Source organism: Micropterus dolomieu, linkage group LG13, assembly GCF_021292245.1.
Source record: "Micropterus dolomieu isolate WLL.071019.BEF.003 ecotype Adirondacks linkage group LG13, ASM2129224v1, whole genome shotgun sequence".
NCBI lineage: Eukaryota > Metazoa > Chordata > Actinopteri > Centrarchiformes > Centrarchidae > Micropterus > Micropterus dolomieu.
In genome coordinates this window covers 28,901,868-28,921,774 of record NC_060162.1, presented here as the reverse complement: position 1 = coordinate 28,921,774, position 19,907 = coordinate 28,901,868, and the positions used below count along the sequence as shown (strand labels likewise).

At 40.5% G+C, this 19,907-nt stretch overlaps 1 protein-coding gene and 1 long non-coding RNA gene across 2 annotated transcripts in view; both read left to right on the top strand.

Annotated features, from left to right (window-relative positions):
* The first annotated feature begins 3,525 nt into the window (after window positions 1–3,525).
* Window positions 3,526–5,476, top strand: LOC123982272. The gene is made up of 2 exons (XR_006827924.1): window positions 3,526–3,634; window positions 4,808–5,476. It is a non-coding gene; the product is annotated as an uncharacterized LOC123982272 (long non-coding RNA).
* A 1,088-nt stretch (window positions 5,477–6,564) lies between these two features.
* The window catches only part of LOC123982294 (DENN domain-containing protein 1A-like), an 18,311-nt gene continuing 4,968 nt past the window's right edge, over window positions 6,565–19,907 (top strand). The window contains exons 1-4 of the mRNA XM_046067733.1: window positions 6,565–6,718; window positions 14,387–14,451; window positions 18,453–18,496; window positions 18,825–18,874. Of these exons, the coding sequence (XP_045923689.1) occupies window positions 6,702–6,718; window positions 14,387–14,451; window positions 18,453–18,496; window positions 18,825–18,874 (176 nt within the window). The 5' untranslated portion in view covers window positions 6,565–6,701. The remainder of the gene's footprint in view (window positions 6,719–14,386; window positions 14,452–18,452; window positions 18,497–18,824; window positions 18,875–19,907) is intronic.

Here is a 19,907-nt window from a genome sequence, read left to right as displayed (position 1 = left end):
GGGGTCCAGCAGGGGGCCTCTAATGTCCTTCAGGTGGGCCAACACCAGTCTTTCAAAGGACTTCATGACTACAGATGTCAGGGCGACAGGCCTGTAGTCATTCAGTCCAGAGATGGAGGGTTTTTTTGGGACCGGGATGACTGTGGAGCGTTTGAAGCAGGAGGGAACTTCACACAGCTCCAGTGATCTGTTGAAGATCTGAGTGAAGATGGGGGCCAGCTGGTCCGCACAGATTTTCAGGCATGATGGTGAGCCACCGTCAGGTCCAGGAGCCTTCCTGATCTTCTGCCTTTGGAAGAGGTGGCTCAAGTCCTCTTCACAGATCTGCGGGTGAGAGGTCAGAGAGGTCAGAGGAGGAAGGTGACTGTTTAAAGATGGTGTTGGAGTGGGGGAGAGGTGTGACTCTGGGCTTTTCAAACCTACAGTAGAAACCATTCAGCTTGTCTGTCAGTCATTGAGTACCAGCAGTGTTGGGGGATGGTCTCTTGTAGTTTGTGAGTGTCCGTAGGCTTCTCCACACTGACGCAGGGTTGTTGGCTGCAAAGCTGTTATTTAGCTTTTCAGCATAGCACCTCTTTGCAGCTTTGACCTCTTTAGTCATTGTGTTCCTGGCCTGGTTGTACAAGACTCTGTCCCTACTTCTGAAAGCCTCCTCCTTGTTCTGACGAAGCAGCCTGAGTTTCGCTGTGAACCAGGGTTTTTGGTTGTTGTATGTGCGGAAGGTTTTAGTCTGCACACACATGTCCTCACAAAAACTGATGTAAGATGTCACAGTGTCGGTTAGTTCGTCCAGGTCAGTGGCTGCAGCCTCAAAAACACTCCAGTCAGTGCAGTCAAAGCAGGCCTGGAACTCCAGCTTTGACTCGTTGGTCCATCCATTTTAGAAATACTGAGCTCATAAGCCTAATACTTTCTCCGCTATCCCCAGATAAATATGAAGACATGAAAGTTCAGCAAATATTTCTATAAATTTAATAATTTTCTAAATTTAATCCGTTTAACTGTTCTAGTCTTTAAAATGTTTGTCAACTACCCTTTTTCCATGACAAAGAAGGGATGTTGACAAGCTACAAATACATCTTTGACACAGTTTAATTGCAATTGTTTAACTGCATTAGGAAGAAAGGGAGAAAAACCTAAAGTCAAATATAATTCAGGGGGAAAATCCGCCTCAGAGTCCACCTTCTATCATCTTGCTGGAGTCTTGCCCTCTGACAGCCCGGAACACAGTGTGAGTTCTTGATCAGATGTATTTCTGTCATAAGTAATACGTGTTTCAACAATAAAGCCAGAAAGAAAAGCCAGATGAAAAACAGCAAAGTTTGAAGGAGCTGCAGGCCGCAGCATCTACATAGCCGTTGTCATTTGTCAAGTTCAAGATTGATTTGAAAAGTATGTACTACATTACCTCACAACAATAAGATAACAACTACACTTCTTCATTGTTTAACTTGTGGGCTATTTTTGGGTGATAAAGTTCATTTCATACCTACATTAAACAGTATTGTAAGTGCCTTAAAGCCCAACTCCAACAGTGAAGTGTCCATCCCTGTCATTTTCTCCAACTTTCTCTCCTTTTCCCCTGAAATTTCTATAAACTGTGTTTGACTTTTTGACAGATATGCGAGTCTGTTATGTCAATACTTGACCATGACATCCTTTTTGATGTGTCTTAAACGGTAGGTTGGTATTAAAGGTAAAGCACTAAGTTGGTTTGAATCTTAAAGGACATCCTAGTGTTGAACTCGAGGCCAGTTTTCCTCTTCCTCTACCCTGGCCACACATGGGGTCTGTTAGGGATCCATCCTGGGGCCGTTTTATTTTACCTGTCCATGCTCCCTCTTTGAAACATTTTTAGGAAGTATATCATCTCCTGTCACGCCTACACTGATGATTCTCAGCTGCACCTCCTACCAAAATCTAGGGATTCCCTACAACAACTGTTTGAGGTCATTAAGGCTAGATGGCAAATCTTCTTCAGTTAAACAGCAAACAGAGTAATTCTCTTTGGTCCCTCATTGTCCACAAGTTACTCCACCAGGATGCTAGGCCACCTTAACCTATATGTAGAGTCACATGCTATACACCAAGGTTATCTTTGACTCTGAGCTCTGTTTGATAAACAAATCAGTTCTGTTGTTAAAAAGTAATATTATTAATTAATAACTATTTCTAAACTTAAGCCAATTGTGTCTTTTCATCATGTGGAAAAAGTAATCCACACCTTTATAACATCATGTCTGGCTTATTGTAATTGCCTTCATTTAGGCCTTTCCCAGTCTTCATTAAATCGCTTGCAGTTGGTCCAACAATGCAGCTGCAAGAATTTTGACTGGGAACTAAAAACATGATCAAATAGCATAAACCTAAGCCCACTTCTTTTCCATACAGGTTGCAGGCAGGACTCGTCCCCTCAGTATTTCTAAAATCCTCATGTTCAGACTCAAAAAATTCTAAATTGAGCAGGCCTAAGAATGAAGTACACTGTAAAAAGTCCTTCAATGGCCCTGTCCATACGACTTCATTTTAAAATGTAAATTTCTTTCAAAAATTTTAATTTCCTTTCTATTTAAGTTACAGAAAAGTAAAAAGTGTGAAGGTTCCAGTTACTTGCCATTTTCTACCATAAAATTGATTTTGTTGTACTTCCTAATAAATTGATTTCACAAAACTCAGTTTAAGGACCTATGTCCTAAGTAAATTGTCAGGACACGCCTACATTTCAGTTAGTAACCATAGCAACAGCAGAACTCGTCTGGGCATGTCCCACACGCGGCTGTAACGGCCCTCTATCATGTGTTTGTTGTGTGAGGATGCCAGAGGCATTTCCAAATTTCCAACGTTAAGCTCAAACGGATACGTTAAAAACTTGAGTTTTAGTCAAATGCAGTTTCTACATTGTCGGGTTTTCATTAACATACAATGTCTTCCCGCTTTCAGTAGAGAATTTAAAATAAATGGACGTTTCCTCTTGTGGCCGTAACGTCTGGACTCAAGATGGCGGAGGAAAGTTTTTGTTTTTTAGGTGGTGGAGTTAAGTTAATGTTAATGTTACTGACATTTAACTGATATATTAGAGACATTTTGGTTGTTGACCGGTAACGTTGTTAATGTAGTTTTAATGAATGTTAAATATTTTGTCTCAAACAACTCGCTTAAAATACTCATGAAGCAGGCTTTGGAAGAAAATTACAAGAAATGAATTACTAGCTTTGACCAAATTCTTGCTAGCAAGACGTGCAGGATGGCGGGTCCTGCTTCTCCTCCAGGCTCTTAACATAGACAGCCCCCATAGAAGGAGCACCCTGTGGCATAGAGAAGAACAAAATTACAGGTTTTAATGTTAACTGCTGGGTCTGTATTTCCTGCAGTATTTCCTGCTTGACTGCTGTGAGAGAGTAAAATCAATTTTAATGAATCAAAGATTTCTGGTTTCCCACACTTTTAGTAGACATGGCTGTCCAAAAATCAAAACGTAGCCTAGTTTCGTCAAATTTTATATTTTTACAAAAATATTTTAATATTGTTATCACCTCTTTTGTGTGTGTTGCTTTTTCAGGAGACCACCAGATCTCCTCCGAGGAGCATATCAGCTACCCCACAAAGCACTGTGTGTCATTCAGGGACACATTAGGTAAGTGATCAGAAAACAAGACATGTTTTTGTGTCAAACTATCATTATGAGAAATGACTATTCCATTTTTTGGAGGAAAAATCTTAAGCAGTTTTATTAAGCTTGTTTCCAAAAGGCTAGATATAATAATACCTAGGGCTGCAGCTAATGATGATTTTAGTATTCAAAGCAGGACAGGACAGGACAGGACCTTATCTCTGAGTACTATGTAAGTATTGTTAAAAAGTAAGGTTGGGTCTGTTTCTGGTTTTACTGGTCAAGTTAAACCAGTATGATTTTACGTGGGCTGACTGAACCAGCATTCGTCATGTGTAGGTTGAGAGAACCAGCGGCATGGAGACTGTTAGCAGGAGGCCTAGAATAGGCGATTTTTAAGTATTATGAAGTAGAGCCCTATGCAGAACTTCTTTAAAATTCCATTCCCGGGAAAATTTCTGAAAAATACTGCCTGCTCAATGACTTTTGTGTATTCTCCCATTTTTATTTTATGTACAGATTTTTAAATCGAACAAATATAGGAAATATTTAACATTATTTTGTATTTATTTACAGATTGTTTAATCTGTATGCCTGACAGATATGCATAATGTTACATTTGTGAAAGGAATTATGAGACACTAGGACACAGGTCTCCAGCTCCACACAGATCAATGAATACATGCTGCATTTAATTGTTGGTGGAAAAGGGGGACATCTGGGCTTTTCATTCAGTAGGCTATAAAGTGTTTTATATAAGCTGTTGCTAACTGGTAAATATGTTCTTTACTGGTCTTAAGTGGGAAAGACCAGTGGATTTGTCAAGAACCTTGATAACCTAGTTTTCCACCATCACTAATATCCAGCATTCATTTGGGGATCTGAAGAGTATGTCAGTAAGTGTTTGAAAAAGCCACACACTGTTACGTCATACAAAGCAAAAATTATTGGATTTTTTATGTTAAAGATCTGTACATAAAATATTAACATTATTTAGGTTGTGATAGGCTCATTTGTATTAAATTTATTGAAATTGCTTAGTGTTGTGTGGATTTGATCACACATTTGCGTTTTTTTGGGTCTCCAAAGAAGATGTGATGTTGAATTATTATCTTAATCTGAACATACTGTACATTCTGTTTTTATTTTTCCTTAATAAGTGCGACAGTTTCCTATTTTTGTTTGTTTGTCATACAGGGAACTGCAGAGTGCAGCGTGCATGAAGACCTGAAAATGCGGTTTGAGGATCTAGCCTATGCTCGCCATGGACCAGATGCGGTGGGCATCATCATCAAGGGAATCCAGTGCTTACAGATCTTGACAATCTGGCCAGAATCTCCAGTATCCATCCAATCTTTTGATGAAGACTTTTTGTGGGACTCAATGCACTGCGCCCAAAACCAACTGCCAAGTTAATAAGCCTCAACAACAAGTTTCTCGCAAAGATTGTTGGCCTTGCACTGAAAACAGACGGAAGTTTTGTTGTTTCTTTTGAGGAATGTTGTACATTTTCTTGGCCTGATGTGTGATTTTTCAGACTGTTGTACCTGAAGGCCTTTCAAGGATTGTTTGTGGGACTCCGCACTGGGTCCTCAACTAACCTCCATGGTCATTAGTTTCACTAACAAGATTTTAAGTGTGGACAGTGAAACATGACAGTCACCCTTGCTGTCACAAACAGATATTTTTTCTGTTAATGAACATTTTTCTGTTATGATCAAGTGTTTTAATAGTCACTGAAATACACTGTCACAATATTGTATCAAGCTGCAGTTGGTAAGCTGAGGTCACAAGTTGTAGTATGTAAAATGTTTTATTAAGATTTAAAAGGAAAATCTGACAATATTAAACCATAACTCACAATGTATAAAAACACCTACAGTTGCAGCTTCTGCCTTCTAGCACAGCTTTTGTTCTGTTACCAGTGATGTCAAATGAAGTCTGAGGCAGACTGTTAGCTGTAATTTTTGAAATAGTAAAATTTGTCCCTTCAAGATTACTGTTTATACACAGAAGAGGTGCTGGAAAGGTGTTCTACTACACATAGGCTGTGGTCAGAAGATTGTGTCAATAATTTTGCATAACTGCATTTAATGGCTTTTAATAAATGTTGGAAACCGATACGTCCTTTTCTTTGTTAAATTTATGACAATGCTAACTAATTATTTTAAGTAAATTGCACTTTTACAACAGAAAAAAATAATTGGTCAACATTTAAAGAAAATAAGTACATGAACTGATTCAAAATTTCTTTTGAATGTAACTTATTTTAATTAAGTTTGATGTGGTTAAAATGGTTAAAAGTCCATTTTGACAATGGCTGAACTTAATTTTTTTTGCAGTTTTTTGTAGACTCTACTTAATATTTTAGCATACATCTTTCCCAACTAAAAAAATCAAGAAGTTCACTAAACTAACAAAAAGTGGTTGGAAAATACTGCCTTATTTTTTTTAAGTTAGATCTAAGTAACAGTTTTTTTCAGTGTAATTAATTGTTGTTCAGCCTGTGTTGCCTGCAATAATGCTAATTAGATCAAAACTGATCATGTATTTATCAGACATTTACCAGTGTTCCATGTTGTTGTTTTCTTCAACAATAATAATGTAGTAATATATAAATACCTTCTTGTCATATTATTTAAAATTAAAATATATAATTTATATCACGCCATTTATTTTTTGATTGGGTCAGGGTTGTTTTTGGTTATTAATAAGCTATAAAGCATTCATTAAACACAAATATCCGTCAGTATTGCCTACACATACACAGTCTATGGTACAGATATATCTTTCGTTGGCTTGAGGTAAATAACGGCCGGTATATCTAGTCACGCGACCCAATCAATTTCTACGACACGTATTGTGGAAGCTGTAGTTTGTAGCACTAGATTGCTCCGTATGACCGATACGTGTCCTGCACAATAGAACTACAAGTCCCAGGGCTCAGCGCGAGGCAGAGCGTGACCTACGCGTGTGGACAGACCATGGCGTTGAATAGCTGTGTGTGAGGTTAGCATCTGAAAAACACCTCCGGACAGACGCGTCTGCGCACTGAAAGCTGCCGACAGCGACGGCGGGGTGAAAAATAAGGATGGGGTCCCGAATCAAGTAAGAATGTTTATCCGCTGGATTCCCTGAGGCTGTCAGCAGCCTACTGTTGTGTTAGCTTTTTTACAGCGAGTCATTGGGGAACATAACGTTAACTTACATTACAGTGCAAGGCCCTGACTTGTTGCGACACAGTGGCGGTAACGGTACTCCACTTACTGGATCAGAAAAACAAAGCGTTTTAAATGAGTGTCATGGTTTTGAGGACTATCTATCATTAGCGAGCTGATAAAACATGTTAGCCCGAAGCTTTCCGGGCACAAGTTGAGACAGAGGTGACTAGCAGTGAGTCAGTAACACGTTTGTGTATGTGCAGCTAGTGAAAACATGGTAACGGTAACTGTCAGATTGTCTTCCTAGACCGGATGCTGGATTTCAGGACAAAAGTGCAGAACAGACAGAAAGGCTTGTGTTTCCTGTAGCCTAATGCCACTCCTCTGACAGAACGTAAATATTGTAATGTCAGGGCTACGACTACTGTGTCATTGGGTTTTGGAAAGTAAGAAATTTTTGTCTGTTGTTTCTGATGGTGTATATGTGGGGAATGGGCTAATGAGTTATTAATTAATTATTATTGTCGGATCTGTAACATCATATTACTGAATACAATACAGTAAATACTCTTTGTGAACTCTGCTTCTTCATTCAGCAGCTTAGGGACAGTAATGGTAGACAATTTGACGGAAACAATTTGATTAATTGAAGAAACCCGAGTAAAAATTAGCAATAGAATTTCTACACACTGCAGACAATGACATGATCAGGATGTCAGCAGAGGGATTATGGAGCTCCAGGTGTGACGGTGTCCAAACCTGTGGTGTGTGTGTGGGACTTGTTTATCATGAAGATGTGTTTCATCGGACCTGTTGTTGTTATTCATGTCAGTGGCTTCTTCTTAACCATCAGCTTGCAAATTATTGGATTAATCTGGGATGTTTTCGGATAGAATGTCACTTGTTCAAGGCTGCATGGTACATTGTTACAGTATCAACATTGCAATGTTTGCATATGCAATAGTGACCTTACAGAAAGACTGATGTCAAGTACAGGCACAGTCACACATGCCTTAATGCAGACGAATGGCCATCGCCTGCCCAAGCAAAATTTGGATCTTGTAGTGCTGAATGTGGGCAGTGCAGGATGTCAGGCACATCAAAATAAATTTGTTGCTTTGTAATCCATGTGAGTGGTTGTGGGTGTTGGACATGAAGAGTTATTGGTCTCCTCCACCTTTGTGCGAATGTTTCATTCGCCCCTTCACTCACATAGAATAGAAGAGAACAGGAGGCAAATATTCTGCAATGTTAATGCCCTAATTAAATTACCTCAAACACAACATGCTACAGCTTTTTTTGCTGCTATATAGAAAAAGTAATACTCCCAAGGTTCTCATTTTCCTTCACTAATCTAGAAGAAAGATCTGCCTATATTATATCATTTAGTCCAATTTAAGGGTTCTGATACACTGAGAGTGATCAGTTCCCAGAGTGCTCTGTGGGGGGGGGGGGCACTTCATCAGTTTATAAAACAAACACGGCAGGCCCAACTACTAGCCCACTACAACCTGAAAATGAGTGCTGCTTCTTTTGGTTGTTTTGGTCTTTTGATAAATTCATAAAGTGCACCCCTTCGCCAGAGCACTCTGGGAACTGAGGGCTGTGCATGCAGAGTGTCCTCTGCCTGTAAACGGCCGCCCCGTGGCTACTGTGACAGATAATGCTGCTGGGATGCAGGAGGCAGGCGTTTAGTTACACCAGGCAGCTACTGAGTGTGTATATTCCCGTAATCAGCTGCACCAGGTTAAAAGTTACGATCACGTGTCCGTGACATAAGAATAACACACACAAAACTTGCAGTATCCAGATCTATCTGTACATCTTGCCAGCATATAGATAAATCAGTTTGTTGCATGAGTTTGAGAGTTTTACCAACTTCAACCTTGCTGGGAGGCCTTTTTATCTTCCACCTTTCTAATAAAGCATACATTTGAACATTGTTAGAAATGGCAGATTATATGTAAATAGCACAACTGAGACACACAAGTCTATTTTTAAGGTTTTTTTTCGCGCGCCTGACCTCTGCCGACAGCAGTGAACGCAACGCTCCAGTTCACATCAAAGGGAGAACTAAATGAAGCCCTCAGCTGTGAGGGAGCACTTTAAACTGAGTGATGACAGCAGGAATGTGGAAGTTATGGCGTTTATTAATTTTACAATAGCTTAATTTCTTTACAGATTAAAACAGTCAAATTTCCTACATTTTAAAATTAGCCTAATCAGTAAACTGTAGGCTGGAAACAAACAGCAACACAATGAGCGCATTTAAATAAGCCTAATTATATTAGGCCGATTGTAGAAGAAGAGCATTTTATCGCTATAATTAAAATTAAAAGTGAATTTTGCATAATAACGCGTTAGATTTAGTTCCGCTACCGGAAACACCGCTCATCCCCTGCGCTCTCCGCCTGGACCCCCGCCCGGCTAAACTATTCCCGGATTCTGCTCTGGACCTGCTGGATCAGACTCTCTGCTACTGTTCCCCCTGCTCTGTACAGCTATTTTCACTTTGCCTCGCTCTTCACCTGCTCAATATCCGAGCCTTTTAACCTGCAATAAATATTTCTCCCTTTCTTAGTCCTGCACTTGGGTCTGCTAGTCTAGCCATAACAAAGTTAAAAACAAAGATTTGGTAATAATCACTCAGTTAGCCTAGCTATGAGAATAAGCGTTCCCTCTCTCTCTCACACATGCACACAGACTTGCGCATAGTGCCGCCCCTATCTCTCCCCCACCCGATCCCCCCTCACTCAGGAGAACTTATTGGGCATTCTTCTGCTGCTGTTCTGCTTCTATCTATTACATACATAGCTGTAGCTCCTGAAATTACAGCATGCTTATCAACACACGTTTAAACAATCGCCATAACGGGACCGCTGAGCGCCGCCGTGGGGGGTGGGGGGCGAAGCTTCGGTTATTTGCTCTTAATTACTATCAAAGCGTCGAAGCTCAAAAAATGACATTCGGCACAGACAATCCACAATGTGTATTGTCTGTGTGTATGGCCTACAGTGTTTACCTGGGCTGGAGGTGAAGCCAAAATGTTTTTGTATGTCTGAATAAAAAACCGCACTACACCATGTCTCAGCAGCAGTGCTTTGTCCATGAGCATGTGATGCGCATCAGAATAGCTTAAAATTTCAGTGTTTTCCCGTAGATTTAGGCTAGGTCAGCATTAGATGCACGTATTTGGTAGTGGTGGTGGTAGTGTATAAATATGTTCATAGATTGGAGTATAACTCTTAAAAAACAGCTTCCTCTTTAATTGTGAATAATTACTCACCAAGGCAAGAGCATTTGACAGGAACTTTGAGATGGATGTGGTCAACCTGCTATGCGGAGCAGAAATGCCTCACTATGGACATTTTTGTCCGCTAAGGTGCTAAGCAGGGTAAAAATATGAATTAGGCATAATAAATAAATTTTAAAACGGGTTCTTTCAAGATGCCAGTAAGTGGCGCTATTCCTATGACTGGATATTGACATGTAAGTCTCTAAGAGGTTTACTTGTGAATTTTGGGACAGATCTGACCGTGTCTAGTCCATTTACATGCAACTTCTTTTTTCAAGGCCAGACACCAATTAAACTGCATGCCATAGACACACCGTTTGATCAATCAAAAAAAGCTTTGCAATTTAACAACGCAAGATGGGGCTACACACATTTGAAGTCGTTCGGGTTAAAGCTGTAGGAGGAGTTCGTTAAAGTATGGAGGGTCTAAATGGGGTGAAATTTCGTAAATATTTCAAAATGGCCGACTTCCTGTTGGGTTTAGGGCAGTGGTTCTTAACCTGGGGGTCGCAACCTGGTCCCAGGGGGGTCGCGAGAATGCTGCTATAGTCACAAAAATAGAAAAAAAATAACTAGACGGAATGGAATCACTTTGGGTGGACACTGTAAATATTTTGCACTGTTTAATCCAGTAGGTGGCGGTGATGCCAACCGCTATGAAACGACAAAGATAGCCTCAGGCCCCGATCAGACAGAAAGCGCTTTGCGGGTTCGAAAACGCGAGGCGCACAGCAATGGCTTTTGGTTGAATTTAGAAAAGAGCAAAGCGCTGCGGTTTTTTAATGTTGCTAGGCAACCACTGAATCAGCTGTCCTGTCAGTCTAATCAAAGATTATAGCGCCAGCGATCTGTAATCTTTGGTTTGTCGCTAATTAATAACTTTCATATTGGCAGAAACCTGATCACAACTCACAGGTCTGTGTCTTTTGTTGCTAAAAACATCTGCCAAACGCAGAGCGCCTGTTCTGGCACTGTTTTGAGTGTGTGAGGTGTACAAACACACAGAAGACAGGGAAACTGAGATCTGTGTGGGCACATGAGATTCTCAGAAAAGGGAGACATCGCTGGTCCAGGAGCTTCGTCCTAATGATGGTCAGTTTACGTCTTATTTTAGGATGAGTCAGGGACAGTTTGTTGCAGTCTCTGGACAATTCAAGCAACTTTAAGTTCCGTCAGCACAAGTGCCTGTCTCTCCATTCATTAGATTGGACAATGGGGAATAAAAAAACGCAAATGACATCGGGCACGAGTTGAATTTTTTTCAACTCCGTGCGCTCAGAGTGCTCATTCAAAAACACAGGGCGGGGGGTGTCGCGAAATATTTTCAACTTCAAAAAGGGACTGCCAGAAAGGTCACTGCAGAACATTGCATTTCCCACCAGACCTGAGGTGTGTGCAAATTTTCATGAGGAGGGAGAAAAAAAAATCTGAGCAAAAACAATAGGTTATGTTGACATGTCGGTATGTGGAAACATTTTAAAGTGTCTGAGAAAGACGCAAAAATCGCCGTTTGCAGACGCTGTTCTGCTGAATTGCCTCCCAGCACATCCACTCCATTTGTGGCTGAATTCTTAGAAAAGGCAACAAACTGTCTGAACTGCTTTGGCTGTTTCTGTCACTCATTTGTGAAAAGCTAAGCTAAAGCTAAAGCGATTAAGCTAACCACACCTAAATTTGGAGTGCACACGTATTCAAGCCTTTATGGTAAATCCACTGAAACGGCCCAGTGCGAGCTGACAGGCAGGTCAGCGACTTTCTCCTGTCATTGTCTCTCTTTACAAAGACAAGTGTTGCAGTATGAGAGTCCTACACGACATGAGCACCACATACAACATCAAATTGGGTCGGGCTTGATAAATTTAGCGCAAAGATACACATGTGACAACATCCGTTTTTCAAAATAAGGCGTCTATACAGGATGCAAATAAGATTAATTGGATTATATTCACAGAAAGTATAAAACATGTTACACTTGTCCATAAAAAGTAAATGGACATATGTAATTCACTTTACCAGACCCTCTCGGGCCTCAGACCCAACCACCATAGTCTCTCCAAATCCTGACGGAAACACTGAGTAAAAGGCACATTTTGACTATTTAATATATGCAATTGTAAAACATTTGGCACAATAAATGTAAATAATGTGAAAAACCTCGTTCGGCATTCGGTATTTGGGAAAGTTTTTCATTATATTGAGTTTCCACTTCGGCCAAGAACTTTCATTTCGGTGCATCCCTACTACGTTCATCACTACGTTGAATACGTACACTCGAAGTCGAAGAAGAAAAGGAAGAAGTAATAATTAGAGCCTGACCGATATTATCAGCCGATATTAGCTAATTCCATTTAATCGGCATCAGCCGTTTAACAGCAGATATATGACTATTAAAAAAGAAACATAGATTGAGATACTTCACTCGTGTTATGGGGGTTGCATAGTTTGCCCACCAGAGTCTACCACACACACTACAACAGTCTGGTGGGATAAATTCAAAACAATAGTACAAAAACTGGTTATTAGTAATGTTGCTTGTGGTTTGCACATATTTTATTCCTTAGTGTACTGTACAGTTCAACACACCAAACAACAAATTGTTCTGCCCCAGCGTCCTGTCTTTGGTCTGGGACAGGCCAGAGATTCTTGTTCTTCACATCCTTTTCTGCCTTCATTACCTTCAGGGCATGTCTATCTTTCCTGCTTAATCTCTCGTTCCACACTCCAGTCCAGCTTGTGGCGGTAATGCACTGTTAAACTGGTTTGCCAACCGCCATTAAACCCTAAAGAAGAAGAAGAAGAAGGGCATGTCTATCAAGTCAATTTACAAACCGCAGCAACGCGCGCACTCACACGCACGTGCCGGCGTGTAGCAGAATGGCTGTCCACAACTAACCACTGTAGTAACGTTATAACTAAATTTCCACAGAAAGCAACATAACAGCTGCAGGCTTCCGGCACATTACGCTCCTTAGTGAGATTCAAATGAGGCTTATTGTCCACAGTTTCTCTGGACTGTCCCTCAGGATCACAGCGTTAGTCCAACATCGCCGAGCCTGCTAGCCACATTAGCCACGCAATATGCTAACACCAAGTTAGCTAACCTTTAAAATAAACAGTAAAACGACACAAAACACAGCAACACTTACAGCCTCAGAGTTTGTAGTCGGGTCACGTACAGCCCACGGCAATCCATCTTTGAACCGTTACAGAGCTCGTTACGGTTGTGGAACTTTTGAAGCACTCTTTTATTAATTTAACCCGCCCTGAAGTGCACAGTATGAACATTGCGGTTGTTGCGGTGCTTGCCATCCTCCGCGGTAGGATTGACCATATTTCAATTCTGCGGTTATCGCGACAGCCCTAGGTGTGCTTTTTGAAAAATGGAATTATGGTTTTGAAATTTTAGTTCAAAAGCCTGGTTATAGTGTTTAAGAAATTGAGGAAATCTGTAATTCACTTTGTATTTTGTTAATTTATAAAGGTAAACTGTGTCTAGTTTTGAAAGTATTGTTACTTTACAGCATTGTCCCCACACCTGCCTAAAACCTTTGCACAGTACTGTATATAAAAGTTGAAACAATAGCTTTATGTATATTTTAACTAATGTGTTATAGGTGAACTACGCTAATGTTAACTAACTTAATACTACTTATACTACTTATTTGCTGCTCCATATATTTTCTATTAACCACCGGTTTTAGTGTGCATGTGTTAAAGTTCAGGAAGAACACGGTGTAGAAAAGTATGCAAATATTGGATCAAAACAAGTTTTGGACTGTGATAGCTTCAAGTTGCTAATGTACTGGAATAAGGTAAACATTTTGGATAAATTTCATATACCCTTATACTGTGCTCTAAACCATCAAATAAACCTTCATTCATGCTTTGGACTCAATGGAATGCAATTTAAGTAATTAAATTTAGGCAACTATATTAAATGTTGTACTGAAAGGGATAGGGAGAGCTAAAACTTCAAACTGTCTTTACTGGCTGGCAAAGGCAGCTGCAACTTGTATTGGGAGGAAATTTGGCTGGCATGTATTACGACAGCTGCACCATAGTTTTACTCAATTACAGTTACAGTCTATCTACCATTTGTAATCGTTGTAAGTTACTTAACTTAAAAACCTCATCAGATTAAACACTATTCTGCCATAGTAAATATTTAAGGAGAATTACATAGCATTGTTTGTTTAGAATATCAAAACTAAAGTTGGAGAGAAGTGAAAGGCTCCACTGCAGTATAAATATGCTTACTTTGCCTGACTGTTGTCCAGAATATGCAAAGAACACAATAATAACTTTATTCCTTTTTTCCAGGGAGAGCCCTGAATCCACGTTTGAGGTGTATCTGGAGGTAGCCCGTCTAGGCACACACAGCTCTGGTAAGTGTCTGGAGGTACAGCTAAACCTGGAGTACATGCACCATGTACATTATACTGATATATATCTATATCGACGCCTGAAACAAAAATATCAGAGGACCACTTTTATAAAGGAATCACCATATATATATATATATATATCTTTTTATATTATGACCACTGAAACTGCTCTTGTTTCCTTTGGCTGCTGATTTCCGATAGCAGGACTTGTGAAACTCTTTCACTCTTTGGTAACATTTTTGTGAATGAAGTCTGACCACAAACAGATCAGGACAGGCTGCTGTAGATGGCAGTGTTTCAGGCGTCGATTATGCTCGCACACCTTCTCAAGAACAGGAGGCATTCATCAAGGCAAAACCAGCCATTTAGAGATTATTTAATTTAAGTTTGTGCAAAAAAGTCATAGGATTTTTGGTTAAGAATACAGAAATGTTCTTTAATGAGGCCCAATGTTCTGCTACACACCATTTAATACATGTTTTGGACTTTACTTTAACTTTTGCTTTTGTGTGTGAAGTATTGGTTTCACCTTTTTGGACCCCAGACAAGTATTCATGTGAAACAGGCTAACAACCACAGTAGACACTGGTTCATTGTAAGGGGTTATAAGTCAAAGCAGTTGGGAACTGCTGGGTTAGAGCTCAATGATACATGGTGTTTCTTTTATAACGTTATAATGTTGATGTGTTGTCTCTCAGGGGCTTTTTAATTCTGCTGTATGTGACTAATTTCCTGGTTACTAAGGAAAGGTTGTCGGCTGTATTTCTAAGAATTTCTTGCAGTTGGAGTGTGTCTCTCATCATTTCCTGTTTGGTCTATAAGATTATATATCCATCTTTGTGACACACAGATCTTCTGTCTGGCATGTTCTGCTATTTTATAATGTGGAATCCTTTGGCCGTGATTGCCTTTCATTTCAGTCTGCTTTACATTTAGAAACCATTATTTAGGTATTTTTTACACATAACTAAAGAAATAATGTCAGTATATTATATGTCAGTATTTTGATTAATTAATGAAATGTATGCATGGGAGTTAGATATGTGGGGGATCATTTGTTTGGCTGATTATATTTATTCTTGCCAAAATATGCATTTTCTCTGAAAACACGAGGATTGCAACACCATTTTGATATGTGGAGGTGATGTCTAACATTCCTTGCATTGCTAAAAATATTCTGTAACTGTTTTCATGGGGCCAAACACTTGTAAATGTTATGTATAACTTGCATGTTGCAGTAAGGCAGGAGTCCACCTGCTGGAGAGAATATGCAGCCACAAACAAAGCAGACCTTTATTTGTTTTAGTGGAAAATACACATGAGGCGTTTTAGCAACAAAATACAAAATGATATGCACCTGTACTGACTACAGAATTTGCTGATGGGATAGAAATGATGGGTTATTATTGCTAATTAGGGGGGGGGCATATTATGCTCATTTCCAGCTCTATATTTTTATGGTAACTATGCATGATTCAGTGATCAAAAAAATTCAAATTTATCTTAAATTGGCCCTTTATTCAGGCCCCTCAGTTCATCCTCCTCCTTTTACCGGCCTTTCCTTCAACAACTCATCTCTCTCTCTCTCTCGAGATTTCAGCGGGAGAATTGTCCTTGAGCGGGACTTCTTTGTTCTGTTTAAATACAAAGGGTGTCGCTTGGGAGTCACTCGTAGGGATCCTTTCCATGATGTTGTCAGACACCTGGTACAGTCTGGCAACATCGGAAAAGGAAGTGCAGGGATTGGATTGAGTGCAGCGGACCTCAAGATGATCACTGCTCAGGGCATTTCCCAACCAGCCAGACCTTGCATCACCGCAAGTGGTGTGATCGAACCAGGAAGAAAGGAAAGCGAGCGGGGATGAGCGCTAAGCTAACCCAGGTCAGACCTAAGGATATTCCACTACTCAGCCTACTCCTGGCTAATGTCCTGGCGAAGGACAATAAAATGAAATAAGAATCAGGCTAACTCAGCAACGGGTGCTGTGCCCTCAGCTTTACTGAGACCTGGCTGCACCACAACATCACAGATCAAGCTATTGCAATTGACGGGCGGAGAACACAAGACTCCAGTTAGACCAGAGGATGAGGTCTCTGTGTTTACATCAGTGATGCTTGGTGCTTAAACGCAGTCAAAGTGGGTTGAGAATGTTTGATGTGGAATTTGTATTGTTGAGATTTGGCCATTTTATCTGCCCAGGAAATTCACTCAGGAGTTTTTGTTGCTGTTTCCATTCAAAAATGCACTACAGGAGCTGTATGAGGCCATCAGCAGTCGCATAACAAAACAACCTGATGGTGATTTTAATCAAACTGATCTTAGAACTTTACCTAAATTCCACCAGCATTGGGGTTGTGGCTCAGGAGGTAGAGCAGGTTGGCCATTAATTGGAAGGTCGGCGGTTCAATCCCTGGCTCCCCCTGGTTGTGTGTCGAAGTGTCCTTGGGCAAGAGAAGATAGAAAGGCGCTATACAAATACGGAGCATTTACATTTCACATCCCCACCAGGGGAACAAATATATACAAATATTATGGAAGTTACAAACTTCAAACAACAATGACTTCAGGAGAGCAGAGTGGAACAAAGAGAACAACCTACTTCTCAACGTCAGCAAGGAGATGATCATTGATTTTGGGTAAAAGGGGACAAAGACACACACATGAGTCTACAGTGGAGCAGGTGAACAGTTTCAGGTTCCTGGGAATCACCATCACAGAGAAGAAACTTTATTGTCACATACATGTTGCGAAATGAATTTCCAGCCACTGTGCAGTGCCCAGGAACCAACTCCAAATCTTTATCAGTGTCTGGTCAAACGGCACTGAGTGGTGGACCTAACATGTTTTTTTGATGGTGGGGGAAACCGAAGCACCTAGGGGAAACCCACGCAGACACGGGGAGAACATGCAAACTCCACACAGAAAGGCCAGGGCGACTGGGGTTTGAACCCACGAGCTATCGACTGGACCACCATGCCACCCAACCTGACATGGTCATCTCCACGCTGGTGGAGAAAGCTCAGAAAGAGATTTATTTCTTAAAGTAACTTAAGAAGGCTAAATCCCCAGCATCCTGACTGGAAACAGATCGTTGGTACCCATCTCCCGAGTAAGGTGAGGTGAGGTGAGGTGCCTACACAGAGCCCAAAGGATACTAAAGGACACCCAGCCACAGCCTGTTCACCCTGCTGCCTTCTGGGAAGAGATACACAAGTACCTGCTGTTATACCACCAGACTGCAGAGCAGCTTCTCCCCCCAGGCTGTGACACTCCTAAATTCATCCTCCGCATTGCACCAGGTAAAATAGCTTTATTTCTTGTTATTTATCCACCCATCTGCTGTATATAATGTTTGTATATATAGTTTGCTTTTGAAAAGCATAAAGGGAACTACAACTTCATCTATACAACCCTGTGTTGTCAAATGATAAATAAATCTACCTTAATTAGAAGTGTATTTATCAATCTAGAAAAGTAGTGGGTTTTTTTCAACTGCCTGGCTAGATTTTGGATTAGGTGGGTAGGTACATTTATTTTTTCACAATACAACATGTTGTAGAGTGAAATTGAGTTTGAAACTCACTTCTGCTACGTAGCAGACACTATACATTAATACAGAAGCAATTATAAAAATGGTAAACAGAAATAAACTATATTCAGTGGAGCAGTGCTGAGGATGAATTTGAGTATAAAGTCTGAGAGCTTGAGGGAAGAAGCTGCTCTGCAGTCTGGTAGTACAACAGCAGATACTTGTCTGTCTCTTCCCAGAAGGCAGCAGGGTGAACAGGCTGTGGCTGGGTGGCTACTGTCCTTTAGTATCCTTTGGGCTCTGGAGACACCTCACCTCACCGATATCACTGATGCTCAGGAGATGGGTACCAATGATCTGAGCAGTTTGAATCACCGGCTTACACCCACTTGTCTTATGTCAAAATCAATGTGCCCCATTAGGTCCTGTTCTCTTCTCCACATTCATTTATTTTCTGTCCATTTCTAACAGGGCTGGAGGTGCAAAGGCAGTTCCCTGAAGACTACACAGACCAGGTTTGAAATACATAGTATTCTGTACTTCCTTTTGTTTTTCTCTGTGTCATGCTCCTCACAGCTATTCATTGGTTTCTTTTTCATACATTTCTATCTTAGAGTTGTGAAAAGATGGAAACCTGAAAATACATGATACCATTTTCTTTAGTTATTTTGTCCATGAATGCTTTGCACTTGCTCTGCCTTCTTAATGGATCATTTCCTCCACATTATATCCTTCCCAATAGCTCCTTTAAATGTTTTTCACGATAATACAATGCAACATTATTAGTAGATATTGGTAATAATACAAGACTGTATTCTATAATCCTTTATCTGTGTCCTACAGGAAACTCTGCAGACTGTGCCCAAGTTCTGCTTCCCCTTCAGCATGGACAGGTACACACACACAAACGCACACTTGCAAAGTTTAACATTTATAATGACATTATAATGCATTATAACATTATATATAAGTGATTAGTGTATTATAAAATAGGTATAATGTATTACTACTACTACTACTACTACTGAAAGAATTATTAGACTATGATCCTTGCCAACAAATGTCAGCAGGTCAGAAGTCAGTCTGACCTGCTGATTCCAGTCTCTGTAACAGTATAGTGACAGCATACACAAACATTTCTGTAACTTTTCTTTAATTAAAAAATTCTTTCTTTATTAGAACCCATCAACACCAGCATTGGCTATTGGTCCAGTTAACTGGACGTTCATAATAAAACACTGACTATTAAAAACTTTAATTTTCTCCAAAACTGCAGCAGGTTAAAGGACCGTTTCTCACTCAGACACATCTCAAAATAAAAAGTTTGTGTACAAATAAAATCCAACTGCTGTACGTCACACGACTAGGGATGAAAGGATTACCGGTTTAACGGTAAACCACGGTACAATTCCCGACGCTTATTATTACTGTACACATTTTAATTACCATGATAACCGGGTACGGTGAACCACGCTGTTATAATCTCACGGCAAACACTGTCCAGCGTCTCCCAGAAGCAGGCGCGCATGCGCGGAATGCAGCGCGGGTTTCTTTGGGTCGCGGCGGAAGACGACGCTGCGGAGGCTTTTCAGTCACTCTGAAGTCCGGTCGCATTTTAGTTTTTATGAGAGTGCTTATAGTGAACGCAGGGTGAGTGAACTTTTAGCTTTGGTTTGTCTCTCTGACTTGCTAACAGCGTGTAAACTGAAGCTCTCAGTGTTGCTGCTCTTGTAAAAAGGCTACACGTTGTTCTGCTGCTGTGTGCGTATTCGTCCGCTGCACATGAGAACACGTTACGCAGTTTAGATAGGCCGACCAGCATCTCTAGAAACGCTACAGACTCCTCTGTATTCATGTCAGTTGTTGGGCTCATTGCAGTTACTATCACTGTCTTCTAAACACTTATTTGTTTTCATGTAATTGTCC